The 27,856-nt window shown below is 43.7% G+C and overlaps 1 protein-coding gene and 1 long non-coding RNA gene across 9 annotated transcripts; one reads left to right on the plus strand and one right to left on the minus strand.

The window, feature by feature from the left end:
* The first annotated feature begins 988 nt into the window (after nucleotides 1-988).
* On the plus strand, nucleotides 989-25,091 carry BBOX1 (gamma-butyrobetaine hydroxylase 1). Of its 2 annotated transcripts, XM_072337381.1 has the most exons (10): nucleotides 989-1,158; nucleotides 1,241-1,298; nucleotides 3,038-3,136; nucleotides 4,900-5,251; nucleotides 5,960-6,074; nucleotides 16,241-16,439; nucleotides 20,526-20,631; nucleotides 22,587-22,783; nucleotides 23,341-23,507; nucleotides 24,779-25,091. In XM_072337381.1, exons 4-10 carry the CDS (start codon nucleotides 4,901-4,903, stop codon nucleotides 24,937-24,939), a joined length of 1,296 nt encoding a protein of 431 aa, XP_072193482.1. In that variant the 5' UTR covers nucleotides 989-1,158; nucleotides 1,241-1,298; nucleotides 3,038-3,136; nucleotide 4,900; the 3' UTR covers nucleotides 24,940-25,091. The 2 variants fall into 2 exon arrangements, with proteins under 2 accessions (XP_072193482.1, XP_072193481.1); XM_072337380.1 differs by lacking the exons at nucleotides 989-1,158; nucleotides 1,241-1,298 and adding an exon at nucleotides 1,787-1,959.
* On the minus strand, nucleotides 16,505-27,541 carry LOC140252547 (uncharacterized). Of its 7 annotated transcripts, none has more exons than XR_011903671.1 (10): nucleotides 27,407-27,541; nucleotides 27,035-27,335; nucleotides 26,023-26,258; nucleotides 23,495-23,587; nucleotides 21,279-21,520; nucleotides 20,479-20,761; nucleotides 20,195-20,279; nucleotides 19,980-20,080; nucleotides 19,107-19,466; nucleotides 16,505-17,503 (listed from the first exon to the last, which is right to left on the minus strand). It is a non-coding gene; the product is annotated as an uncharacterized lncRNA (long non-coding RNA). The 7 variants fall into 7 exon arrangements; XR_011903668.1 differs by having other exon boundaries at nucleotides 16,520-17,503; nucleotides 23,495-23,582; XR_011903670.1 differs by having other exon boundaries at nucleotides 16,522-17,503; nucleotides 20,206-20,279.
* Nucleotides 27,542-27,856: the final 315 nt, after the last annotated feature.

A 27,856-nucleotide genomic window follows, 5' to 3' on the forward strand; every position in this document is an offset into this window, starting at 1 on the left:
ATCGTGACATCATGTGCAGTATGAATCATTAAATGAGGGTACAAATAGTGGCAAACTGTTTTGGTGGTATAAGAAAGTGTAGAGGACACAGTAACAGAGGACCAGACAACACACATCCAAGGTTCTGAAGGAACTGGCCGTTGTGGCAGGGGCACCTACAGCTAGATTACAGTGCTCAGAGCCCTGTCCAGCCTGATCTTGAATGTCTCCAAGGACAGGGCATCTCCACATCTCCAGGAGACCCGTTCCAGTGTCTTGCCACTCTTATCGGAAAAAACTTTTTCCAAATCCAATCCCAGACTCCTCTCTTTTAGTATAAAGCCATTTCCCCTTGACCCATCAGAACAGGCCCTGCTAAAGAATCTCTCCCCTTCTCACTTGTAGCCTCCTACACATGAACTATGAAGTCCCTTGTAACCTAAGCCATCATGTCTCCTCGATTTGTTCCCTTTAGAGAACTTTGTCAAATCACTAGTTATTCTGGAGTGCTTGACAGCAACAACTGCCACAGGCACATCACTGGGGAAAATGCATTTGAAACCTATACCTAACTGGCTTTCTTACAGAAGCAATTTAGTGGTTTCATAGTATTCCCCCTCCCCTTCTCTTTTTGGCAATATAAACTGGAGGGAATCGTAATGAATACCAGTGTTTGGCTGTATCACATCTGCCTGTTTTTCTCATTAAGAAAAAGAGTAGAAGGGCTATTAATCTCTGGAGAATGAAAAATAAAAGATGCTGCTATCTGACAGGCTAGCAGACTGTCTGCCTGCAAAAGCTGCTAATTCATACAGTACTTGCATGATGAAATACTAGCAACTTTTGGTTTTAGTATGTAGTTATAGATAATGCCACGTGTAGAATGAAGCCAACTGAAGAACTGGCTTTTCACTTTGGGTACTGTAAGGGAAACTGTCAATCACAGCCTGAACCTCTGATTAGCCAGCTAAGGCAACTGACAGTCAGCTACAGGAGCACAGGTGAAGATACTTCAGCTGTGCTCCCGGAAGGAGTGGAGCTTGACTCCTCCTCTCCTAGATCCCATTTAAGGGCTGACCACCACAGAGGCAGCATCTCTTTCTGGTGGCTGTTCCTATGTGGAGTTTTTGTGTTGAGTCTCAATATTGGTGTTTTTCTTGATTGAACGCCTCTGCACTGGTGAGTCTTTTCTTAGTTATTTGTTGGCTATTTATTTTCTCTGTGATTATAACTTTTCCTTTCTATTTTTCTTTCTATACAGGGGCCATCCTAGATGCAAGTATAGGCTGGGAGAAGATCTCCTTGAAAGCCACCTTGAGGTGAAGTTTTTTTTTGGGGGGGGGGGCGACTGCTGGACAAGAAGGTGATCTTGAGCCAGTGTTGTGCTGTTGCAGCTTTGAAGGCCATGAGTATTGTGTTCTGCATCAACAGGGGGATGGCAGCAGAGAGGGGGAGAGGGTGGTTTGTTTCTTTTCTGACCTTGTGAGGTTCCATCTGGAGTGCTGTATCTAGGTCTTGAATCCCCAGTACAGGAAGGGCTTGGATCTGTTGGTGTGCCTCCAGAGGAGGGCCATAGGGATGAACAGAGGGCTGAAGCAACTAAGACAGGCTGAGGGAGTTGGTTTTGTTCACTGCTCACAACATTCGACATTAAAGTTTCCTGCACCGTTAACTCAGCAGTTACAGCTCCATCCACTGTTTCGCGATAACTATCCCACCGCGCCGCCCGGCCCTGCGGCTCCGCTCCACGCCCCCCTGGAGCGGTCGGCCAGCAGCGCCCCGCCTCGGAAAAGGGAAGTTGGGAACCGAGCTGTACGCAAGAGGTGAGGGGGGGCGCGGGGGCTTGCCGACTGTGCGGCTGCCGCCGGAGCTGGAAGGCGGAGCGCGGCCGGGAGCTGCTTCGCCGATGGGAAGCCGCGCGACCTGCGTCTCTGTGTGGCTCTCCGTGTATGGGACCGGGCCGGCCTGGAGCGTGTAATGGTAGGCTTGCTTTCCTTTATGGTGCGCGCTTGTTGCTTTGCTTTGGTGTGACTCTCGGCCTCTGTTTTCCGCTGTGTCGATCGCGATGTGAAAGCAGAGAGAGCGCTGCGTTGGTGCCTCCTAGGCAGGGGACGAGAAATGCAGAGAACTGGGATGCAGAGCTCTCCCTTCGTGTTTTTCTGTTCCTCGCTCTTCAGTTTGGCTGTGCTCGGAGCACACTGATAAACGACTGCAGGCGGAGCTCTGCTTCTCTTTTAGCGTAGAGCACAGTTTCCAGTGTCAAATGGCACCACGTGGTTGAGTGTCTGCCTCAAGGGTAAGAGGTGAAGGGGATAAGGGGATTTAAGCTCCCTGAGCTTTTAGTTCAGCCTGCATTAGGGTGAGACTGGCGTCTTTTTATTACCATTTAAAGCCTCTCAACAATTGTCAATTGATTGAAGACAAAGAAATCGTACTGGAGCTAAGATTAGCACTATTCATATAGTGAGAGATTAGATCTGTTAAGCATCATCAATAGCCTCCTACAATAAAAGGTGTGCTTTTGCCACTTCTAGCCTGCACATGCATTTGGGTTTGTTATCTGCAGCTAGCTTTGTGCCGTGAGCTCCAAGGCTTTTAAGAGCTGAAGATGTATTTATCCAGCACTTAGTACTGTGCCTTAGCTGCTGGGAAACAGTAGTGTAGCCCAGTGGTTACTGGTGTGAGATCATTGACGGTGGGTGGGAGCTACTGAGGGGAGTATATTTTGCTATGAAGAAATATGGGACAACATCTAGGCTTCTATATTTAATTTGTGTGTGTGAGAAGATAAACACCAAGAGGGTGTGCTGTAGCAGCTATTTATAATCACTGCTGTCTGGGTTTTCATTTTAATAGTGACACTGTGTTATGATAGACTCAAGGCAAACAATAAGCAGGCTGTTTGTTTTTATGGGATTTCTCTCTATAGGTGGCTCACCCAAATGATTGCTTTACTGTGGAGGCAGAAACAGAAGTGTAGTGCAAGCACTGCTGAGTGTTATTTTCACCCCTAGGGGTATCTTTTTGCTGTATTAATTTTCATGTCTTTCTCTTGTAGCAGGCAAACCGAATAGCCCTGGAGCCTCCTAGTTGACAGCAGCATCATGCAGGTTCAACTCCACTGACTTCAGTAAACTGGCATAAACCAAAGATCCAGGTAGGCCCGAAGTCTTGGGGTGGAGTAACAGCGGGTAATGTAGATCTGCATACTAAAAAAGCCACCAAGTGCACAGTGGAATTGTTTCCTACCTTAAACGTGTTGAAGGCTTCGGCTGCCAGTGAAAGAGAGCCTTTGCTCCATGTGGATGCAGTGGCTGGCTGCTCAGAGTCTGGTTGCTGGGGCTGGAAGTATTTTGAGAGTGCACTCTGATTCAGAATAGATTAGGCTGATGCCAAAAGCTGAGGTCCTTTAGGGTAGGGGTACTAATGACGGCAGCTCAGGCTTTCTCTGCGTGTCACTATAGACAGGGCTGCTACCATCCGCACTGTGCGTAGCAGGTTCTGCACAGCAGAAGCAGTCTGTGAATGTGAGCAGCAGCTGATAATGAGATTACTGCCAAGAAACATCTTGATGAGTGTGAATGTGGACACTAACTTCCACATCAGAGCTAATTGCAGAGGTTCTTTCTTTAGTTGGTGGAGAGAAAGAAATTAGAGTTCATTTCTCCTCTTCCTAAAGTGGGTTTCTGAATAGGTCAGTTGAGCTGGGTTCTAAATGAGTGCGTTATTTATGGGTGTTGCAGGTAGTGCCTGTGATGTTTAGATGCAGGTGACCCTGGTGGATGTCTAAAGTTTGGCAAGATGTACCTGGCTGTACTCCTTTTTTAGCATCTAAGCATAACTGGGAATTCCCATTTGACTTACAGCATTTTTTTGCTGTAAAATAAATCATGGCTATATTACATCTGTACCTTCCTGAAGTTCTATTTTTCTTGTAATAGCAGTTAAGCAACTTGAGTGACAGGAAGACAATGAACCCACCTTAATTCTTTGTCATTAAAAAGAAAAATTCCTACATCATTTTAGAAGCAAGTTTAGGTCTCTTAACTCAGTGGTAGAATACAAGAAGCAAAGCTATTCTTTGGATTGAGTTGCAAGTGGAAGTTGGTAATTAATGGGATTCTGGTGGGGCTGCTATGCACAAAGCAAAGGAAGCAGAAAATCAATATTGTGCTTTGCAGTACTTAGTCAAATGAAACAAAAATAAAAGGAGACCCTGGGGTCCTGTACAGTGTTATTCTGACTGTGCTAGTCAGAATCCTTTTGACAGCTCTTCTAGGTCTTAGTATCTTTACACACTGAATCTAAAGAGATGTGCCCTGTGTAAGGACAAGAGGGAATGCTTTGGTTGCAACTGGGCATCAATATTTGTCTCTCTGAGTGTAAGAACCAAAACGGCAGGGGGGAAAAAGTCACTGAACAAATTAGGACTAGGTATACAAGCTTTGAATTAATTAATCTTCCTGTTTAAAAACAGATGTTGTTATTGATATGGCAGGAGCCCAAGGAAAGAGTTAATCAAGAACTTTACTGATTTAAGGTTGGGGTGCATCATCTTTCTTCAGCGTGCCATGCAGTTAATTTGTATTACTTATCTCTAAATTAACTCGTGGAAAACTCAGTAGCTCAATAGCAGTACCTGTGTTTGATCTGTGGAAATTGTCTAGAAGTACTGAATGGTGGCAAGAATGAGGGTGACGTAGTGAGTGAATCCAGCCTAAGCCCTGCTAAGTGCAGGGATTTTTGCACAAGCAGGTCTGATATATCCTGCTATATCAGATATATCCTTTGTGTCCCAAAAGCCATGAATGAGGTAATGAGTATTCGTAAATATTTAGGTAGAAGGAAGGGGGGGAGAATCAACTAAAAGTGCTCCTTCTGTTGTAATTGCTCCCTAAATAATCATCTGTTTTGGGTCAGCATGTGGAGGCTGGCAGTTGGTGTCCTGCTGGGGACCAAAGTCCACCATGTGACTCAGCGTCTGCTCTCTGGGGCTGCAAACCTTCAGTGCTGCCGTCGGGGGACTGTGCGGGGGACCCACACAGGTTACATGAGTGTGGGGATACGGAAAGTGGAGGCTCCAGATGCGGAGCACCTCATTCGTGTGCAGTGGGAGGATGGGAGCGAGAGCCGCTACCCCTGTGTCTGGCTGCGGGACAACTGCCAGTGCCCACACTGCTTCCTGCACTCTGCCAAGGCCCGCAAGCTGCTCTTTGAGGATCTGGATGTTGACATCGTGGCCAAGGAAATCACTGTGACAGACAGGAAAAAGGTAAGGATGTTGATCTTAATCCATAGAAAAGGTACCAGTCTGCAAGCTGATACCTGATCTTTCACTGCACAGCATGCTTCATTTTAAAGCAAGCAATCAAACCCAAGCATAACCCAACCGTCCAGTGTCTGCATCTTTATCTACCCATCTGGATTAGCATTTCTTCACAAAAAGGAGAGGTTTTTGAGCAAGACAAAACAAGAACTGAGCTTTATGTAAACTTTAATGTTTTCTGATGCATGTAGCAACTCTGCCATTTTGATTTTATACCTCTATTTCCTTGAAAGGAAATTAAGTTTCAAAATTAGGAGAACAACTTGTCTCTTAACGTTTATTTTCTCCTTATGTTTCTCTTGTCCTGTTCTGCTTCTGAAAGGTGTTTTTGCTCTTCTGAGCTGTAATGAAGTGTTCTTCTCAGTGGAATGTGCCAGCTTTTGTGATTTCCAGTTTCTCTTGGGCAAAGTTCGTGCAGTGACAGCAGCCCTCAGAAAATAGCCAATTAGGTCATGTGCTTGTGTGGAAATAACCATCTATAAAAGGCATTGGGATTTGGGTGCTGTTCAGGTTGGGTTTTCATTAATTGTTTGTGGTGGGACTACGTGGAAGCCTGAGCTGTGATATTACTGATTTAAATATTGCAATTCTTATAATTTCTCATTTTATTTTGTGTTGTAATTTCTGACATTGTGTTACTTTTTATTTCACAAGCTATCTATCACATGGCCTGATGAACACACGAGCGAATATGAAGCTGAGTGGTTGAAAAAACGATGTTTCTCTGAAGCGGCCAGAGCAGAAATGCGAGAAGATTTGTTTTTACCAGGTAGGAATTAAACCCACACACGTCACACACATTTTGAACACATATGGTCTGACACTGCAGAGCCTATCAAGATAGAGGGTCTCTGTGTGAGAGCGAACCTTGTCCAGCTGAAGCAGGAACAGCTTCTGGGATCATGTTTGCCCTTTCATCTCTTCTGTTCTATGGACTGGGGATCAGGAGCATCCACATGGCACTGCTCTGTCCCAGCCCGCTTGAAGGGAGGGGGACATTCTGCCGTCTGGGCTGTGTTTGCTTTCCTAAAAGCTGTTTCCTTTCAGATAAGGTTTGGAGGCCTCAAAACTGAGTCCTGTGGAACAGTGTTGGTCTGTGTGATAAGGCCAATTTGTGTTTCAAATGGCAAGCAAGTTTTAACTGAAATATATATATATTTTTTCCCTGTCCATGGCTTTTGGTTAAAAGGTAACCGTACCTTACCAGTGCCTTGTGCTGAAGTTCTGGTTGTGTTTGCTCTGTCTTCTGTACCTCTTGTATAGCAGACGGCCTTTTGGAAATGAAGTGTTTTGTGCAACTGGCACTGCAGCACAGGTACAAGTGATGGTTACCTGCTGCATATCATTCACCCTTTTGAATGAATGTGTAGGAAATCAGTAGGTTTGCCACGATGCACGTCCTCGTTTCTTCTTTCTTCATCAGTCTTTCATACTGGGAGTGTGAAATGCGTGGAAACTGGAAAGATTTCAGCAGTTGGCCGTGGTGGTGTTCCTGTGAGTTCTGCAGTAGCAGAAAGCTGTGGAAAAGAGCTAAGATGTATTTTGTTGAAATAGGGTCTTATTCTAGTAAAGGAAAGTAGAGGCAGATGGATGTCGAGGAACTGAGATCCAGCTTTTGGTTTCCTCGGCAAAAGGCGAGTCTGAAGCTGGTTTATGCTCTGATGTTTTTTTAGTGTGGGAGTGTTGTTTTCTTTTTTTTTTTTTTCTTTCTTAAAAGACTGTAAATGCAGAAATATAAGACCATAAGTATCATCTACTTCTTGAGCTCTGTTTGGCACTTAAGGATCCAGTTTCTACAGGTCACACCATCCTCGGCTCTCATTCTCCTAAACCAAAGTCAATTATTTCTATTCAGACTCTTATAACTAGCGTAAGGCTTCTCCTGATGAGTAATATTACTATTTGTTTCAGTGGCTCATGTAACAGATGTTCACAAGTACCAGAGTGGAACCTTTTTCCCCTGGTGTATGATGTAAAGTTGATGTCTATTTTTGCCTTGGCAAGAATAAACTGTGCTGTTTACTATGTTGGAGACTTGGGCCTGTTCCCAGAGTGAGCATGATGAAAATGCAAACTAGACTTGATTTCCCAGGTTCTGAGTTGTTGTTTGGAGAAGTGAGGATGCCATGAAAGCTGGCAAGATATTTTATACCATCTGGGGGAAGTGTTTTAAGTTAAATGTTGCTCTAATTCATGTTCTGAAAACTGCATCCAGATTTCTTGTTATGCTTATTACCAAGGTGGTAAGATTGCAGTATTTCAGGTACAGCACTTCTTTTTGTCTCTGTTACAAAACCTAACTGGACGTGGTTTGCCTTTGCACACACACATTTACTCTGTGCTTACTCTCAGGATCTAAATACCACACTTCTTTTAGAGGCTTGTTCTCCATTTTGATACAGCTTTTCTTTAGTGCGGCAGTCCAGGAAAATATACAGTAAACATACTCCTATTCTTTGGACACTGCTTTGTAAATTTGGTGACCTGAGGAAATATGCTTATAGAAGTTAGATGTAAAAGTAACTACATGAACTTTGGTCTTGCTTAGTAGTGTCATTCTGCTCTTCCACATAATTCTGTGAATGATCTGGCTCACTATGACAGGTTGCTTCTTCCAGCATTTCTCAGGTTTCGTTTGCTAGGAAGGCTGCATTCCTAAGGCACATGAATTTGCTTGCTGGCTGTCTGAGACCAGCTTTTCCTTGTGTACTGGGGTAAGGTGAAAATGAGCTTTCTTCTTTTCCCTGCAGTTACAGCACTGCAATTGACATGCTCTTAAGTAATTGATCATATCCTTGCAGTACTGTGTTACAGATGATGATCTGAAATGGCAGCCCTGTATGCTGGTTTAACAAGTACAAGAGTGGGCTGACCAGTCTGTTGCAGTTAGAGATAAACCTTCACTGTTGACATAGTGAAGGCTGCTGCTTCCTTCTTTTTCTCCTCAATAGCTGACGTGTTGGAGAAAGCAGTGTGCTAGAACAAGCAGTCACAACCAGGGGATGCGCACTTGTTAGGAAGACCCCAGGTCTGCGCTTTAGTTTTGAGTTCTTCTTCATTTTGCTGTGTGGCTAATAACAGTACAGCCTTCCAGAACTTTAATTGCAGTATGTCAGCTGGTTCTTAGTTGCTTTGCTTTGGTCATTTGTGGCTTTGGCTGTTTCAGAGATAATTGCTGGTGAAGTTGCTCATCTTGAAGCACAAATACAATAGACTATAGGCAAGCCTGTTTACCACCTTTGTATAAGTCTTGGAGCTTGCAGCTCCACCTGAATACAGACGTATACACAGAGACCTCTAACTTTCCTGTATCTGTCAGTGGTACCTATGCTAATCAGACAAGCATAAAACAGTGCTGTCTGCTTCCCTAAAAGATTTCTGTTTTGTTGCAGATGCTGGCAATAGTGCCAATGTAGTCTTATATTTCTTTGTCTGTTGTTTGGCTTCATTGTGGATCAGCTCCAATAGATAATGTGTTTCTTCCTTCTCTGGAAGGGGGGGGATAAACAAACAAACAAAAAAAAAAACCCAAAGTTTTCACATGAAGTTTCTTCTAAAAGTAATTGGCCATTCCTGGAAACTCTCCTCCCAGTTGTTTCTGAGATGCATTTTCATCCAGTATATAGTCTTCTGAGAAAGGCTATTAGAAACAGAAAATCGTTAAGGTTGGAAAAGACCTCTAAGATCAGCTAGTCCAACCTCAACCCATGCCCACTGACCACATCTATCAGTGCCACTTCTCCATATACTTTAGTTCCTTAAACACCTCCAGGGGCTGTGACACCACCACCCCAATGGGCAGCCTGTGCCTCACTGCTCTTTCAAAGAAGTTTTTCCTTGTATCCAACCTGAACCTCTCCTGTAGAGTTTTGAGGCTGTTACCTCTCAACATTTTTTTTTCCTATTGATATAAAAGGGTATATATATTTTTTTGAAGGCTTTTCATCACGCATCTCCAAGTAATTACTTATCTTTTGTTTTCATTTCTTTAGTAGATGTTATTGTGGTTCTAAAACGTAGGGGGCAAAATAACCCTGAGTAGCTTAACCCTTCAGTAGCTTAAATCTCAGAATATTCCAGATTTTCCTGTCTTCTCTAAGAGTACTAAATAAACTCTTTTTTTTTAAAAAAAAAAAAAAAAAGTTGTTTTAAACTAGAAAGCAAGCATATGAATTTATTGTCCAGTAGAAGGTTCTAAGCTTGCTAGTTGGTACTTAGCATTTCAGTTCTGACATGGTGAATAATTCCAGGTGTTGATGCATGCATGCTGTCTGCTGGAATTGGGCAAAGGCTGTAATCTCATTCTGTGGAGACATCTCACATAGAGCCCTTACAGCTCATATGGAGCGATCAAGCAATGGGAGTCTACTTTTCCTTCCCCCAGAATTGCTATTCTGAAGTTGGAAGATGTGGTGACTAATTCTCTTAAAAGCAGTTCATTCTTCACACTCTGAAAAGCATGTTGATTTCGGGTTTTCTTAGTTGCTGTGCCATTGGTCAATCAAAAAAAAAGCTACCACAGTAACTAGTATGTAAAACATAAAGATTAATAAGGCTGTGCTAAACTCTCTGCTACGAATCATTATGATCTTCCTTTTTGACAAGGTTACTGAACTTGTTGACCAATGGAAGCCAGATGATGTAATCATTTTGGATTTCGGCAAATCTGTTTCTCACAGTGCTTTTCTGGACAGCTTTTCCAGCATCTCCAGATAGACAATAATACAATGTGATAGGTGAACAACTGGTTAATGAGCTGAACACAGAGGTTTATAGGAAATGGTGTTACATCAGGTTGGCAGCCAGTCACCAATGGGGTTCCGAGGCCAGTTGTCTTTGTTTTCATCACTGACTTGGTACAGGACTTAAAGGTGTGCTCTGAAGTTTGCAGCCAGCAGTAAATTGAGAGGGGAGCTGTTGGCTCCATTGAGAGAGTGCAAGGGCCTTGTAGAGGGATCTTGGGAAATTAGCAAGCAGGGTGATTACCAACTACAGTAAGTTTAACAGAGAGCAAGTGCTGGGTTCTGCACCTGGGGTGGGACAGCGCAGGGTGGTATAGCCAGTAGGACTAGAGAGGTGATTGCCCTGCTGTACTCTGCAGTGGTGAGCCTGCACCTTGGTTACTGTGTTCATTTTGGGGCCCCCTCCCTGCAAAAAAGACATTGTACTGGAGTGTGTCTCGAGAAGGGCAGTGATGCTGGTGAGGGGTCTGGAGTGCAGGCCTTATGAGGAGAGGCTGAAGGAACTGAGCTTGTTCAGTTTCAGGTGGAGTTTCAAGGGACACCTCACTGTTCTCAGCATCTACCTGGAAGGAGGTTGTGGTGAGGTGAGGATCAGTCTGTCTTCTCCCAGGTGACTAGTGAAAGGATGAGAGGTAATGGTCTCAAGCTGTGCCTGTGGTGGTTTAGATTGGGTATTAGGAAAACAATTATTTTCTGAAAGAGTGGTCTGGTGTTGGAGCAGGCTGCCCAGGGAGGTGGTGGAGTCCTTGGAGGTGTTGCATCTACACATTTCTTCAACATTTAGAGACATGATTTAGTGGCCTTGATGGTTGAAGCATGTGGGTTGCAACTTAAGATTGTCATAAAGAGGACAAATAGTGAAAACATGTAAAAAAATGCTTGAATGTGTTCACTGAGCTTAGTACTCGCTCTGCAGCAACAGTGCAGCAGAAGAACATGAGATGGCAACTCTCCACAGTCCATTTCCTTCATATTTTGAAGCACACACAGTTGTGGCAATTTCCTTGATGGTGCTGCAGCTCAGCAGCTGTTGGAGTCTGAGGTAGGGAAATAACCCACCAGGTGAGCGGGTTGGTTCTACCCATGTTGACAGATTGGCTCAAACTCAGTGTTGTAAAGAGAACTCTGACTTGCACCAGGGGTCACTGAATCACAAAATGACCCAGGTAATTTTCTGCACTGGTGAGCAGCAGGTCCAGCAACACTTCACCTCTGGTCAGTCTGTCCAATACCTGGTCCAGAAAGTTATCATCAATGGATTCCATGAGCCTTCTGCACCTCTTGCAGCTCGCAGTGTGGTCTTTCCAACAGATGTCTGGATGGTTGAAGTCCCCCACCAGGATGAGATGAAGGAGCCGTTCTGCTTCATTTGATGGAGTCAAGCTTCCAGAGCGTTGTACTTGCTTGTACTGTGCATCAAAAAAAAAAAAGCTACAAAGGCAGCATGCTGTCTTAAAAAGCTCTGTAAATGGTCTGTGCTGTACAAACATCTAAGAAATTAAGGGAAGGAGAAGGAAGGGGGGGGAAGAACCCAACATGTTTGCCATGCTTGTGGTGGATGTGTCATTGTGGAATAAATGCATGTGTGCATGTATGGAAGTGTTTAATTCCTTTCAAAATAGGCAAAAATTGGAGTTCAGGTGAAGTACTGAAAGACTCAAATAGAATCAAAGGTCATGAAGTAAGGGAATATGTGTGAAAAATAACTATACAAGCTGCACTAGATCATTTTTCTGTCCCAGATACCAGCTGCTGCAGCGTTCCATACATTTCCCAAGGATTAGTAAAACTTGGAGCTGCACAGAATGCTTTTCCAGCTTCTGGTACATTTACCACATTACACATTACACATTACAGTGTCATTGTCATTACACAATACAGTGGGAGGAAATGTCCAGGGGGAAGCTTACTCCTGCAGTAGCTCCAAGACTAAGCTGTTGGCTGCAGCAATAGGTGGCTGCGGGGCTGGAATCTTGGAGCTTTTCTTTCCGTAAATGTGAAGTAGGTTTTAAAACCTTGTCTGCTGGCTGCAAAAGGAGTGTGCTGCCACGGGGTGGCACTACAAGCAACAAGTTGAGCATGGAGACTTTGGAAGGGACCATGTTGCAGTTTCTGTAGGCAGAGGAGCCGTCAGTGCTTGGAGCTGCAGTTAAATTCCATCTACTTGTTTCCCTCCAAAAGAGGGAAAAATCTTTTGGTATATTCCCTGATATAATAATATCCTTTTATGTAAGGAGGTAAACATTTTTATCTATTTTTTTTTTTTTTTTTTTTTTTTTTTTTTTTTCCAATCCTTCAAATATGTGAGAAGATGTGTAGTGGTTGAAGCACAGTGGAGCAGTGATTGTACAGCTGTGGAGCAGCCTTGATGAGGAATTTAATGAGGTGAGACTGTGTGTCTCCTCAGGGCGCACTTCATTTTGTAGCATGTTGTGAGATTCAACGTCTTATCAGTCGCACTGCAGCTTCTTTAAGGCATGGGATGGAGCACAAAAGGTAGCCTGCGTGAGCAGCTCATATTTGGGTACATGCATTGTTTCTTGGATGGTCTTTAACCAGCCTAAGCCAGAACAGTAAGGAATGGGAGCGGTTGGAAATTTGCAGACTTTGCAGCTGTTGAGAATGTTAACTGTGTAGCACTGGGGTTCACATTCTTATGAGCATCTTGCATTTTGTCCTCTTCCATTTCTTTGCATTGCAACATGTCCCTCCATGACCACATGAAATCCCCCAGAGCTCTCATGCTGCTGGCTGCTCCTGGGGCTTATAGTGGTTGGTATCAGTTCTGTCTGCCAAAGGAGCTGGACAGCAAACAGGTGGGGGTGGTTTATAAATGATGCCATCTGTATTTTCCTATGGTCTCATTTCTGACTGATGATCAGACAACATAAGCAAATGTTGGCTCAAGTGCCAAGTAAGTTAAGTAGGGATTTAAAACAATTATTTTGTTAAATACTGAGAAATCTTTTAGTGTTTTGTTTTGTGCTCTCTAATGAATTATCAGCTTCAGTCTAAGCAAAGGGAATCAATAATGTCTTAATTGTAAGAACAGAGCTCTGATTTTAGAGAGCATTCACCATTAGACTAGATTCTAGAAAGTTTTGTAATAAAATAGTCAGGCAAGATCTCTGTGAAACAAAAAGAGAGCATCGTTGTCCTGTCCGCCCATTGCTGTGCAACATCTTTGGATTGAAGATGTTAGTGTTTATACATACAAACCCAGTAACTGGACAGCTTATGAGACTTACAAATGGAAATTTGCCCATAGATGTGGTGGATGCCCCATCCTTGGAGACATTCAAGGTCAGGCTGGATGGGGCTCTGAGCACATGATGGAGTTTTAGGTATCCCTGTTCACTGCAGGGGAGTTGGGCCAGGTGGCCTTAAAGGGTCTCTTCCAGCTCAGATCTTTCTGTGATTCTGTGATCCTGGTCTATGAAATCAGTGAGAAAAGAGTATGGAGACAGACAGTGTGGCATTGCAGGGAGTGTAAGTCTGAAATAGGTCTTTTGCACAGGAGAGAAAGAAATCAGCCTGCACTGACATCTATGCCTGCAGTCACCTCAAATGTGTGGCCAGGTGGCTCTGTTTGAGTGGTGTTTGGTGTCTGTGACCAGTACAGCTTTTCCAGTGGAGCTGATGGATCTCACCTCATTACCTCGTTTTGCAGTCAACTTCCACAATTATTAATAAGGCACAAAAAAGGCTGAGAAATGGAAGAACTGCAGTTTATACAAAAGGATCTGGGACATCTGCCTCGCTGTGGTGCCTTTGCTCCTCTATGCCATGAAGCCTGGACAACTCCAATGCTGTGGCCGTCAGAATCAAAGAGAACATCGTGCTGTCCTGGGGCATTAATAAAAGTTGCTGGGCAATGTGTGCTTGCTGTGCAGTGACAGTTATAGTTAATTCCTGTACATTAGAATTCAGAGCAATGTGACCACGAAAGCAGCACGGACCGGGTCCATCTAGTGGCCAGTGGGGGGCAGGTGCAGAGTGTAGCAATGCAGGTCACGCTGGCTTAATTTCAGCACAGGTTGTACACAATTCCTAATTATTTAGAGAGGGGATGGGGGGGGGAAAGAGGCTGGAGGAAAATTCTGTGGTCTGGAAGTTATATTTTGCTGGAGTTTTAAGTGAGTGAAAACAGTCTTGCATTCTAAACACAGGTTTCTGAGGAAACTGTAGCAGCGTTTACTTATTATTAACTCTATGTGGAGGGGTGAAACAAGCGAGAGCACATTTACCAGTGATTCTTTCTTACAAGGTCATTTGCTAAAAGCTGTGACAAATGTGAGATGTATTTATGCTTGCGAACTTGTAATTATTTCAGTATTAATCTACTAACAGTGATTTCTTGCTTGATTACTTTCAGTATGTATGTCAGTATGATTGGGTCTGCACAGTAGCTTTCTCTCAGGTGTACAGGCAGCCATTTCACGTGGCTATTTTAAACTCTGAGCAAAGAAGCAAATAAACAGAAGAACAGGGTGGTTCCATGGGCCCACACTGTGCAGTGCTGAGGCATGTTCTCCTCAGTCATTTCAACCAGGGGAGAGAATCACCAGTAGCTAAGTACAAAATACGATGCTCAGTTATGGATTTCAGTGCCCTGTGCCAGTAGCACAGACAAATGTAATTAAAGTTAACAGCTTAAACAACTGCAAGACTCCAGCAAGTGTCCTGGTGTGAAGCTGTGCTTTGGGCTCTGTGATTAATTTCCTGTCTTTTCACTTTCTGCATTGCTGTTCCCTTGAGGTCTTGGCTAAACACACTGCAGCCATTAGAAATGAGGTGGTATCTACTTCAGTTTTGTCTAGCAAAATTGGTCCTGGCAGGGATAGTTTGGAAAGAAACCACCTTTTATTTTACTTTATTTATTTATTTATTTATTTATTTATTTATTTATTTATTTATTTTTGAAGCGATCTTGGCCTAGGAAAATTGAGGACAAAGTGAAGATAGTCACACTCATCAATGGTTATTGTGTGTTTTTTGTCTGCAGTGATGAACTGCTGCAGCACTACTTTGTACTAAAGGAAGTTAATTTGGTTTTGCAAATGCCTATGAAAGTTGTAAATAGACTTGACTGGCCACATTTAACTAGTTCTAAAGGAATGGCAGCTGTGCGTTCCTAACGTGTGAGCAACTTTTCATACACAACATTTGGAAGAATGAAAGCACCAAGACTCCTTAGCTAAGCCAATGTAGAAGCTTTGGCAGAGCTGTGTTACTCACATTTCAGTGGTCTAGGCTTTTGGGCCAGTTTTTCTGTTGCGGTGGAAGCTCTCCCAAAATGCTGTAGGTACTGCCATGGAAAATGTCTGCTGAGATGGATGGTGTTTGCCAAAGTTAAAGCAAGTGAAACATTCATAGATGTGCAAGGTGGCATCAGTGACAGAGACCTCCACCAGCTGTACTACATGACAAGAGATGTTCCAAGCACAGGAGTAAGAAAATAGAACGCCTCAAGTCATTGTGGAAGCTTCTTAAGGGCTCAACCAGATCTGTTATTTGTGAAATATTTTACTGTGTAATGTCTTCTGTATGTCTGAAGCAGGGCTTTGAGCTTTTTCTGTACAACTCAGGATCTTGAAGGAGAAAGATGAAATAGTTGAAATTCATTGTGGGTCTGAGAAAGTCCTGGATGTCTACAGCTGTAGTGCCAGATGATAATTTGGCATGGAGTCCAGGAATCTTTGTGTTCTGTGTACTCTTTCATTACTCAATAAACAAAATGGGCTTGGTTTTGGAAGGGAGAAACTTCTGCTAAGAGTCTGGAAAAAACTCTGAGTCTGGAAGGAAGGCAGTTTGTTACTCCTTAGTGCAGTGCAGAAGCATACTGACTATTATTGTGAACCAGGTGCTATTATTCACCAGGTACATGAAGTATTGTTTTATGTTCATGGTATGGGGACTTCATTGACCACAGTAGAAATATTTCCATAGAATATATGTGAATGGTTATATGATTAGTACGTCACATTGCTAATTGCTTCACGCTAGCAAACATGACATAAAAAAACATGGAGTTTGACCTGCTGTCACCTCCTAAAAAAGCAAGATTGAACTGCTAGTAACCCCAAAGGTCAAATTGGTTAACCTCAGATGAAACTGTGTAGCTATTCTTCTGCTTTACCGTGCTGCAAACTTATGATTTAAATCTGTTTCTTCTTTGTTCCTTCCTTTTCAGGACATCAGTACTGGGGCTCAGACCTACAGCTTCCCAAAATGCCTTTTGAAGAAATCATGTATGATGATGAGAGTGCCTATAAGTGGCTGTGCACCCTGAAGAAGACAGGAGTTGTGCTGCTAACAGGAGCTGCTGCAAGGCAGGGAGAGTTAGTGAAGCTTGGCCACAGGATTGGTTTCCTGCGTCTCACTTTCTATGGGTGAGCTGGGATTTTTAATAACCTTGCTTTGCCAGCTATGTAATTACTTTCAGTGCATCAGAATCCAGTCTGCTGGACCTCTGCTATAGGTTAATTTATTAAAACAGAATTAATTAATTTCCTTGCCTGCAGACGCAAGGACAGTTCTTACTGAAAAGCCACAAGCAGTCCCAGAAGGCAGCATTGCATACCCCATGAGGCTACCTGGAAGGCCTCTTCCAAATTGCCATACCCACAAACAACAGAGGACTCTGAAACTTGGCCTAGGTTACCCCTTCCTTGCTAAGATTTCTGGAGCAGGTTCACATCTCAACTTCAGTTCATGTCTTGTCCAGGAACAGACAACACATTGACGGGGAGAAGTAAAATGCAGGCTGGCTGAAATCCAGCTGCAGAACCCAGCTCCACAGCAAGTCCCATGCCTCTCTGGGCGCAGAACCCAGCCCTGTATGCTCCTGGGCTAATAGATCATGATATGAAAGCACAGTCATTTCTTGTGCCTGAATAGACCCCAAAACCAGAATATTTAGAGCTTTCCACCTAGAAAGGTCTCTTCTTCCCTATAAAAAATAAAATATAAGACTTGTCCTTCACTTGGACCTGTCTCATTCAGAAAATAACCAGGTAAACTATGCAGGCAATAACCGGTGTCTCCTCCTTTGACTATTTAAAACAGAATGAAGCAGAAACATCAAGTCAGAATTTGCTAGAATGACCACATTCCCTCCAGTCTGCAACTCAGAAGGGAGGGATTTTCTTCCCCTTCATACAGTCAGATGCTTTTCCCCCCCACCTCCCTCCCCAATTAGTATTTACTGGGCCAGAAAGGAGAGTAGTTTCCAGTGTTAGGTGGGATTCAGTCACGCCAATCCTTCTAAAGCCAACGGGAACAGAACTTCTTTGCTCAACTTGGAAACCTCACCCAGTGCTCATTTGCGTTTCCTGCTGTTAAAGCATTCCTGATGTCAGGCACTTCTCTGCTTGGCAGCTTACCACAGGTCTTACTTGACAACTTGTGCCGTGTCAAAAGCGGTACTTCTAGCTGTTGCTGTTCTGACGTGATCCTAGTAACAAAGTTAAGCCAACAAGAGATTCAGATTTAATTGCATTATCAGATTGGAGGGCAGGGTTATTTTAAATCCTTCTCATACAGTTGGATACATACCTCACTGATTCCCATTGAATATGATGATGAAGTAACACTGTTTACTAAATATATCCCCTTGTTTCAGGCTAAGGTGGAAAGTGCACGTCAGTCCACATCATTTGGACAAATAACAACTAGATCTGCTTCTGCTGTTTAAACCCAGTTTTCTGCTGGTGTTGATTAAACCTTATCTTCATGCTGTTAATCACAAGGACCGTAACCAGAACACTGGGCTGCAAAGCATTAACCATTCTCAAAAGAGTCACTTGCTATCCTGCTGCACAGTTGTTAGCCACATTGCCTCCTCACAGAAGGCTTACACACACAACCCGGCACACATGGTGCTCATGAAATGGGCTTTAAATGACCCTTCAGACCATGCTCTTTTTTTTTTTATGTCTTTTCAAAAATCATTTTATTATTTTAGCTTATTTTTGGGGGGTAGCAGTTCTGTTTTTTTTTCTTTCCCCCCAAGTGTTTTATAAGAAAGCAGGTGCTTAATTTTCACCATGTATATCTGGAATCCACTCTTAAAATACTACAGAAGAGAAAAGACTTCATCTAGGGTATATTTTCTCCTAACTTAATCTGTTTAGTTTTCAGGCAGTCAATGCCATACTGGTTGCGCTGCTGACGGGAGCAGAAACTCTCCCGACCAGTCTTAACAACAGACTTAAAGCCATTTTATGTCCCTTACTCTCTAAAAAAAGTTGATATATTACTGGCAGACAGTTCTAACAAGAGATTTGAGAACTGCAATAAAGTAACCGTTGCTAATCCCCTTGCTATTTCACCAGTGCCCAAATGCAAGACCTAACAAATACCATAAAGAAAAGAAATAAATTAGGATTGGTCTGGCTTGGTAAATAAAACAGACTTCAGCAGGAACATGTATGCTTACTGGAACGTAACAGTAACAGATATATCCTGGACAATTGGAAAAATTTAAGCCTTTTTTTCATGTCTAGATGTCTTCTTGATACATGCTACTCTACAGTGTCTTTAGAGTCCTAGAAAGACTTGGACTGGAAGGGCCCTTAGTTAAAGACCATCCAGTTCCAACCCCTTGCCACAGGCTGCTTCCCACCCACCAGGGCAGGCTGCCCCATCCTGCCTGGCCTCGAGCACCACCAAGGATTGGGTATTCACAGCTTCTCCGGGCAGCCCCACCTGCACCTCCCAGAGGGCTCCAGCTGCCATAGAAGGATGTGAGTCCCAAACCTTCTGTGAATGAGATCTCAGTCTTTAATAAAGCACAAGGCCAGACAACTTAAATGTGGCTTCAGTTCCTACGGGAGCCATTTGCCAGAACTCCAGCTGTGCCAGGCACACCAGTGCTCTGCTCAGAGAGACTGAGCTCACATTGCCTCTGCATGCCAAAAACAGTTGCTACACCTGACTGGTGCCAAATTTCTTGCACAGTCAAACAGAATGAGCCATTGAAACCTAACCATGATTCCTAAGTCATGAACCACTTCAACCTCTCTCCTCTCTCTAAGGGTGAGAGCCTTCTAAGTTACCTGTGTTTTCTTCCTGCACTTGCTAGAACTCCGCGTGGCTGAGTTCATACTTCAGAGCCATTGATACTCTGGCAAAGTGAAACTGATTGTGAAAATCAGCAAAGTGAAATTTCCCATGCTTGCACCCAGCTCCCTGCTAGCGTGGTTTTCTTTCCTTAACCATGGCCGGCTGCAGTCAGTGATGAGCTTTGACAGCAACTCCACACGTGGAAGCATTCCCGGGGACCAGCAGCAGGACAGCTCTGACTTCTTCTGCATGGTATCACTGTGACTTGTAAAGTATTCCCATTCCAGCAATCATATATAGATTTGCAGAATCTTTTTAGTTGGAAGGGACCAAGGCCATCCAGTGCAACTCCCCTGCAAGGAACAAAAGCATTAGTGGAGTACATAAAATGATTTTGGTCTGCATGTTCTTTGGCCTCTTGTTTAAATATTAAGAGGTAATACTTGAGCACACTACACATAGTATATTTGAAGTACCTTAGTTCAAATAGGAAACAAAATGAGCTTTACATTTTCCTTTTAAGTAATTTATGCTCCTGTGATGCCATGGACTGCTTAAGGTGACATATATAGGCATTGATCTACAGTATGCATTTGTTGAGTGCTGTCCTCAGGCATACGCTCCGTACAATCCTAACATGCGATTCATGGTCACAATTCCTCTTGCCCAGCATATCGCTTGAAACATATTTAGGTTATGCTGCAAGGTGATGTATTCAAGGCTCTGCTAGATAACAATGATTAGACTTCTTCTTACGGTTGTCATTAAAGTTTCTTACAAGGTTTTATCAAATTTCAAGTCACAAACCATAGAATCAAATAAAGGGAGGGAACATTCAGAAAGAGCAGGAGAGAAAAAGGACTTACTTAGAAAGTTCTTCCTTCAATAGAGAGTCTGTGAGCATCAGGAAAGCTCCCACTGCAAAGGTTAGTGTGTTTTCCAAGACTGGGAAGTTTTAACATGAACTCTGGGGAAAAACAACATAGCTTTATGTAACATTCATCAACATGTACTCCACCTGGCAGGGGTGAATGGAAAATGATGATTTAGCCCAGCAAACAGGCTTAGTTGATGTCCTTACCTGATCCTTACCTGCAACAAACGACACCCAGTGGAAGCCATCATTCCCTGAGGCCAGATGCCCCCCTTCATACTCAGCTGTAGCACTGTTGAAAAAAGAAACACCGGCATTGCTGAAATAAGCTGCCTTTCATAGAACAGCCCCAGTTGGAAGGGACCCCGAGGATCGTTGAATTCCAACCCCCTGCCACGGGCATGGCCACCAACCTTTTACATTTTATTATATATCATTTTTAAGGATCAAAGAGGCAGTAACTGCCCTCTACTGCGATTTTACACGCTTACCTTGCACTAGCTGGTTGTTCAACATGTTTGCTCTTTACGTTGTACAGGCCGACTTGGCAAGTGCAGGACAAAGCAGATGCCAACAATGTGGCTTACACAACGGAGAAGCTGTGCTTTCACACCGACTACCCTGTCCTTCAGCATCCACCTGGGGTAAGGTGAACCTACTAGCTTCTTCACAACTCAAAGAGGGAAAGCATGAGGGCTCGGTATGTGCTTTTGATACTGCTTTCATTGTATCAAAGAAGCTGGGTGTTTAGATGCTGCAGTCATATTGTGACACCTTAGAACAAGAGAAGAAGCAATTGAGAGAAGAAAGATTAAATTGTTGCATTGCCTAGTACAAACCAGCTGAGTTTAGATGAGTTTTCACCCTTTCATAAAGGGGCACTCTGCAAAGCTGTACCACCACATGAAATACGTGCTTACCCCATCCCTGCCACAGCAAAGCCAATCCACTTCATGAGAAACTGAAAAATAATAGAAATGCATGCAAAGGAACAAGGTGAATCCTGCAAGGCTTGGCATCTATCCCTATGAGTTCCCTTTCTAGTTTGCTAATTTCATTCTAGTTTACTTAATTTCATTATTTTCAATTAATTAAAACATCATTGCAGTTTACCAATGTATAGACGTCAGATTAACACCACTTGTTAAAGTCATTTAGATGCTGTGCATTAACATAATACTAAGACTAAGAATAGAACAATTGGACAGATCAGTGCAATGGGAAAAGCATGACAACAAAAAGACTGGCACAGTAGAAATATACTATAAAGGAAAGGAAGAAGACTGCTCACCCATATCAGAAGATTCATGATCACAGGAGAAAGCTTCACCAAAAAATGATCTCCAAGAAGATACCCTTCCCCAGTGGCAGTCAGCCCTTAAATGAGGTCTAAGAGAGGCACAGCCAGGCTTCACCCCTTCTAGTCACACAGCTGAATTGCCTCCACCTGTGCTCCCACAGCTGACTGGGTCCTTTCCCCAGGTTCTCAATCAGTGGTTTGGGCTACGACTCAACAGTTCCCATACAGTAGTTCTGTGTGAATCGAGCATAGGTGTGAATTAGCTCAGCATCTCATGTACACCAAGGTTCTCACTGCTACCAAGCAGAAGTCAAAGGGCAAAGCCTTCTTCATTCAAACATGCTCACAAGACATAGAATCCAAAGGCAGCGGGACAGGGGGGCAGGAAGCTGCTGCACCATGCAGATAAGGTCTTTGTAGCCTTCTGCAAGCCAGTGAAGGTTAGAGGAGGAATGTCTGTTTGCCAGTCTTGAGCAGAGCTTATTTTCTTCTACTTCATGCTGATGGAGTTCCCTCCTGCACCAGCAGATGTTTGGGACTTCCATCAAGTACTACTTGTGCAGTAATACAGGAGACTGTGACAAATTGTTCTCTGCTCTTCTCTCCCCAGTGTTTCTGTTTTTTCCTCCCATTGGTCTCAGAAATATTTTACTACCATGAAAAGGAAATGTGGCTATTGTCAGCTTTGCATTTTTAAGGGTAGTCGTGTTGGCATGACAGATGTATATTGTCCAGTTTAGCCAAGGTTAACGTGCTTTGCACAATGCTGGACTCATCAACCTCCCAGGGAGTTCTGCTAGAGCCTTATACTACTTTAGAGCTCAGACTTGCTGTTCCATCCTACTCCCTGGCAACTTTACTATGAAGTGCAATGAAACTTCCTTTATCCTATTTTATTACAGACGCTAGGCCTCTGCTGTCTGTAGACCACCTTTCCCTTGAATGAATAGATTACTCTCAATGCAAGAGCAAAGTAATCCTCTTTGCAGAGATAAGGAGGGAGACTGCAGTAAAGAGCAGTTTGGGAGAAAGAACTGACAGCAGAGCTTTACAGCTGATGTGCAGGAAATAGTAACAGGCTGCAAGTGTTTGAAGATAACACAAAAGGGATGCATTTACAAACACGGTACTTCAATTTTCTGCTTATATGATAGTGGGTGCAAAGTGCTATGAAGCCACCTGAGTTGAAACTCAGTGTTTTGCTGGAAAAAACCCACACAGACATGAGGAGACTGAATCTAATTGACTGTTAAATACAGAAGCTAATTCTTCTTGAAATGAGATCTTAATTCATTGCAGGTTCAGCTTCTCCACTGCATTAAACAAACAGCCACAGGAGGCGAGAGTGAAATCGCCGATGGATTTCATGCAGCTAACAAGCTGAAGCACCTAAACCCTCAAGCGTATCAGATCCTGACCTCTACAGCTGTAGACTACACAGACGTTGGGGTTGACTACTGTGATTTTGCTGTGCAGGGTAAACAAAGGATCATAGAGTAAGTGACCTCCATCCTCATGCTAAAATTGCTGATGGATACATGATAAAACACGTGTGGGTATGTCTGCTCCTGCCACCTCGTGGGGAAATGGTGGCATCACTGGGTCTGGGATTACATCTTCATTGTGGGGTTTTCGGCCAGCACGTTGCTTTTCTTTCCTTTGTCACACCACAGCATAGTTTTCCTTATTTGGACTCCCCTGCACTAGGAAGAACTCGTGGGCATTTGACTAACTTCTAGCCACGGGGCCACAGGAGCTGGGCTTGTTACAAAATTCCAGTCCATGCTGTGTGTAAGTACATCTGTACTGTGCCAAAGAGAGGGGCTAACTTGAAGCATTTAGACTAGTAACTACACACTGTAAAAAGCCCTTTTCTAGTTAGGAACTTGATATTCAATCCTATCCAATAATGATCTTGAATGAAGGAAGCAAATTTGTCCTTTGACACAGAATTGAATTTAGCTGTAGAAAGACACTGAAAATCACCAAGAGAGTTCATTCATCCGTTAACCACATCATATGGTTTCTGTTCCTTCCCTCACCTGTTCTGCAGTGTGGATTACAGAGGCCAAGTAGTTCGCATCAATTTCAATAATGCAACAAGAGACACAGTGTTTGACATACCGGCTGAAGAAGTGCGGCCATTTTATGCAGCTCTAAAGGAATTCAATGATTTATTAAACAGCACAGAACACAAGTTTACTTACAAGCTGAAGCCAGGTCAGTAAGTGGTTTCTCTTTGCAGTGATTTTTCAGTTTTCCTGATGCATCGCAGCATTCTAGCACTGTTAGCTCCTACCCTGGAACAGAGAGGTAATTTCAGCCCTTTTGTCACCTGTTTTATTTTACTGATGTATCTTTACATTCATTTCATAGCTGCTTCTGCCATTCCCATTCTTCTGCATGTCGCTTGCACAGCTGATGGGCCATCCCAATTCATCACACAATATGGGACCACATCCTCATCCCTCTGCTTCCTTCGACGTGCAACACCCCATGGTGTTAGTGGGGCACCTTCATAACTGCTGCAAGAGCTGCAGAGCAGCTCAAGAGTCACAGATGCACAGTAGTAAGGGAGGCTGATCAGCACAGCAGGGAGTCCAGCTATCTTCTTTGCACAGACACTGAATGCCTGAGTACAGGGCTATATTCTCAACATATAACGTACTGCACAAAAGTTATTTAAAAGTCAGCCCATGCACATTTTTAGCAAGCTTGGGCTTAATCTCAGAGTCTTTGCTCTCCAACTGTAAAATAAAGATATGAACAGTCTCTCACCTCTCACAAGGCATCACAAAAGTAAACTCATAAGTGTATCTGACTGATTCACGCACTGTGATGCTACTGAATTGAAAATATCTGTGAGGAAACTTATCATTACCTATTATGAACTTATGTTATTTTAGTGTATGTTCATATAATAATAATATGGTAAAACCAAGTACTGCAAAGTCCCACCAATTAATGCTCCGTAACAGTGGTAGAAAGAAGTGGGAGAAGGAAAGAAAGAATGAGGTTATTTAACTAGAGATTTCTAATTACTGATTTATCATATCAGTAGCACAAGAAAAACTGAAATGGCGAGCTTGCCTTAATTATGCCAGTTCCTACCTCCCTGCCTTTTAACAGGGATAGCAACGCAGCATGCACGTTGTATAAGTACTACCAGACTGATCAAGTGAAAATTGCCCTTGTGCCTTTGATCCCTTCTGTCCTTCCCATGGATCTGCAGTAGTCCTTCCATTCAGGATGCGCGTTTCTCTGGAGCATAGATCCCTTAACACTTCACTTAATCGTGCCTCTGAGCTGTGGCAAGCCTACATCATACCCCTGGGGGGCCACAAGATTGGCCAATACAAGAAAAGCAGCAGAGCTGGAGAGGGACCTAATGTCTGATTTGTAACAACTGCTCCCTAGCTGTTGATATAGATCTACCTCAACGTTATCTATTTGAAGGACCAGATGTCAAACTCTGTGCAATCTCATTGCAGGAGACATTGTAACGTTTGATAACTGGCGTGTGCTGCACGGCCGCAAGAGCTATCAGCCGGGCTCTGAAGTGACACGTCACCTCGAGGGCGCCTACGCGGACTGGGACGTGGTCATGTCAAGGCTTCGGCGCCTCCGAAAGAGGGTCCTCAATAGGGACTGAGTTCCCTGCTGATCAGAACAAGCATACCTAGATTGCATAGACTCTAATGAGAAGAAAAAAATTGACAAACTAATGTTGTTAATATATTAATCTGTTATTGACTTCCACAAGCTGCTAAGTAAGCTGTCACTCAATACATCGTAAGGTCTGTCTCTGGTCTGGTAATTTACAAGCAAATCACTGCCTCACTGAGTTGGAAGCCATTTTTCACACTGTTTTTAAAAAGCAAATCAAGGTTGTCAGCTGTGTATGAAGCCACATTAATTTGCCTTAACTAATACACCTGCCTCCCTAGAAAGCTTGAAGGGATGTCAAGAGTTTACCACTATTTTCAAAACAAGTGTCCTTCAATGCATAACCAAATTGATTACTAAAGTAAACAGCCTCTGCTTTAGAGTTATTTTTCTAGAGGGACCTCCTGAACTCACTTCAACGCAATTCATTCAACAAGTCTGTATATTCATCGTGTAAGTGACTGTCACAGCCACAAGGAACTTTTACAACAGAGCTCTCAGAGAATGCACTGAGTTATTTTTCTTCTGCACCAGGAACAGATAAATCTCTGTGTAGAGGTCAGAGGCAGGGCTGTTCATAGAGAAAAAACAGCATCTTCTGGGCTAAAAGACTTTTGAGTAAAGTCAGGAAGAGGAATTCAACTTCCACTTCTCAGTTTGGAATGAGAGGCTGTTGCTGACTCAGCACCTGACATGCAGCTTGCAGCTGTACAGCTCCGTTACACCAAACTCAAGAGCGTACCTTTAGCAGAAGTAATCTGCAGGATCATACAACAGCATGGGCTGGAAGGGGTCACCAAGTTTCAGTGCCTCTGCCAAAAGCAGGGCTGCCAGCCAGTAGATCGAGTACTAGATCAGACTGCCCAGCACCCATCCAACTGGGCCTTAAACCCCCCCAGGGATGGATGTTTCCCTCTCAGTAGCATTCCAACTAAAGATTGCACCATGCAAAAACCACTGCTGTTGGAACAGTATGCAGCAGGTGAGCTACAGCTTTGCACAACTGGATTTCCTGCCATGTTCAGATGCCAAAATGAAAGGGAAAGGCTTAAAATACATACTCCCTTACCTATCTCTGTCCATACATGACAATACATCCACCAAGTGGATTCTTTACCATCTTCCCCTCTGCAGAGTTAATGGGATGCAGAGAGCTCCATTCAGCCACTTGAGGGGTTTGAAGCCAGTCCACCTCAGTAAGCAGCAAAATGCTTTTGTCAGGTTTTGAACAGACAGTAATATACTGCATAACAAAACAGGCTTTTAGCAGGTGTTTGATTTCCCAGTGTGTCCTTGAATAATTAACTGTGGAAAGAAGATGAAAGCATTAATTGCCCTTGCTCTGTAAAGGGAGAAAGGTTTACACCTATATTCTACAAAACACCAGCAATACTGCGCTTTAACTGTGATACTTAGCTTGGAACAGGTTAGCGAGGCTTTCCATTTATAGCTTTTGAGCAAGACATCTTGGGATTAATGAAGATGATTAACAAGAAAGACTTTCTGCTTTTCTTCTGTACTTGTCTAAAACATGCTTTACTCTAATGTCTGATGATTAAAAGCTATTAAGGAACTGATATTGTTTAGGCTCATGTGTAATCTCACACACACCATCTTGCACACAGATAGGAAATCAGTATTGACAACCGTTTGTGAATACAATTCCATCTGGATCATTCCAGCTCCTCCCTGACATTTAAAATACACATCAATCCATAACCTTGAACTGCTGTAAAAAGAATAATAGAAGCATCAAGGGTCTCTATGGATCTCATATCCACTGGGATATATTGTCACTGAGGTACGTCCCATTACTATCTCACATAGCCACTCCCTGAAAGCTCATGATTAATGCCTGAGATATATGTATATCCTTTATGCATCTCATTGATGTGGGAAGCAGTCTGACCACCCGCACAAAGTGACACAGAATCAAACCGATCCAATCTTCCTCCATATGAATTGTGCTAATGTTAGCCCAAGTACAATTTTCTCCTCATTTTATTTACAATTGTTTAGAGGCTTTAAATATTTAAAAAAAAAAAAAAAAAAAAAAAAAAAAAAAAAAAAGCCAGTCTCACCCTAATGCAGGCTGAGCTACAAGCTCAGGGAGATTCAATCACCTTATTGCCTTCACCTCCTCCCCGTGGGGCAGACGCTGAACTGGTGCCATTTTATTCTGGAAACTTCGTTCTGCACTGAATGAGAAGCAGAGCTTCGCCTGATTATCAGCGTGCTCCGACCACAACCAAACTGTAGAGCGTTCAGTAACAGAAGAACACGAAGGGAGAGCTCTGCATCACAGTTCTCTGCATTTCTCGTCCCCTGCCTAGGAGGCACACACGCAGCGCTCTCTCTGCTCTCACCACGCGAACGACACAGCTGTAAATAAAGGCCGAGAGTCACACCAAAGCAAAGCAACAAGCGCGCACCATAAAGGAAAGCGAGCCTACCTTTACACGCTCCACGCCGGCGCTGTCCCACTCACGGAGAGCCACGCAGAGACGCAGGTCGCGCGGCTTCCCATCGGCGAAGCAGCTCCCGGCCGCGCTCCGCCTTCCAGCTCCGGCGGCAGCCGCACAGTCGGCAAGCCCCCGCGCCCCCCCCCTCCTTTTTTTTTGCACAGAGCCCGGCCCCGGCTTCCCCTGCCCGCTGCGGGGCGCTGCCGGCCGACCGCTCCCGGGGGGCTCGGTGGGATGGTTGGCTTGAAACAATGTTGCTGCTGCAGCTGGAGCTGCATCCGCTGTTAACTGCGCAAGGGATTTCACTATCGAATGCTGTAAGCAGCGAACAAGCCCAACTCACTTACCCTGTCTTTGTTGGTGAGCTGCTCCAGCCCTCTGATCATCCCCGTGGCCCTCCTCTGGGCACACATCAACTGATCCCAGCCCTTCCTGTACTGG

This window comes from Excalfactoria chinensis, chromosome 5, assembly GCF_039878825.1.
Source record: "Excalfactoria chinensis isolate bCotChi1 chromosome 5, bCotChi1.hap2, whole genome shotgun sequence".
In the NCBI taxonomy this organism is placed as follows: Eukaryota; Metazoa; Chordata; class Aves; order Galliformes; family Phasianidae; genus Excalfactoria; species Excalfactoria chinensis.

Coding starts and splice junctions, on each gene's coding strand:
- BBOX1 (XM_072337381.1), top strand. CDS start 4,901: ATGTGGAGGCTGGCAGTTGGTGTCCTGCTGGGGACCAAAGTCCACCAT. Junction 16,440..20,525: donor CTGCGTCTCACTTTCTATGG/GTGAGCTGGGAT, acceptor TACGTTGTACAG/GCCGACTTGGCAAGTGCAGG. Junction 22,784..23,340: donor GGTAAACAAAGGATCATAGA/GTAAGTGACCTC, acceptor CCTGTTCTGCAG/TGTGGATTACAGAGGCCAAG.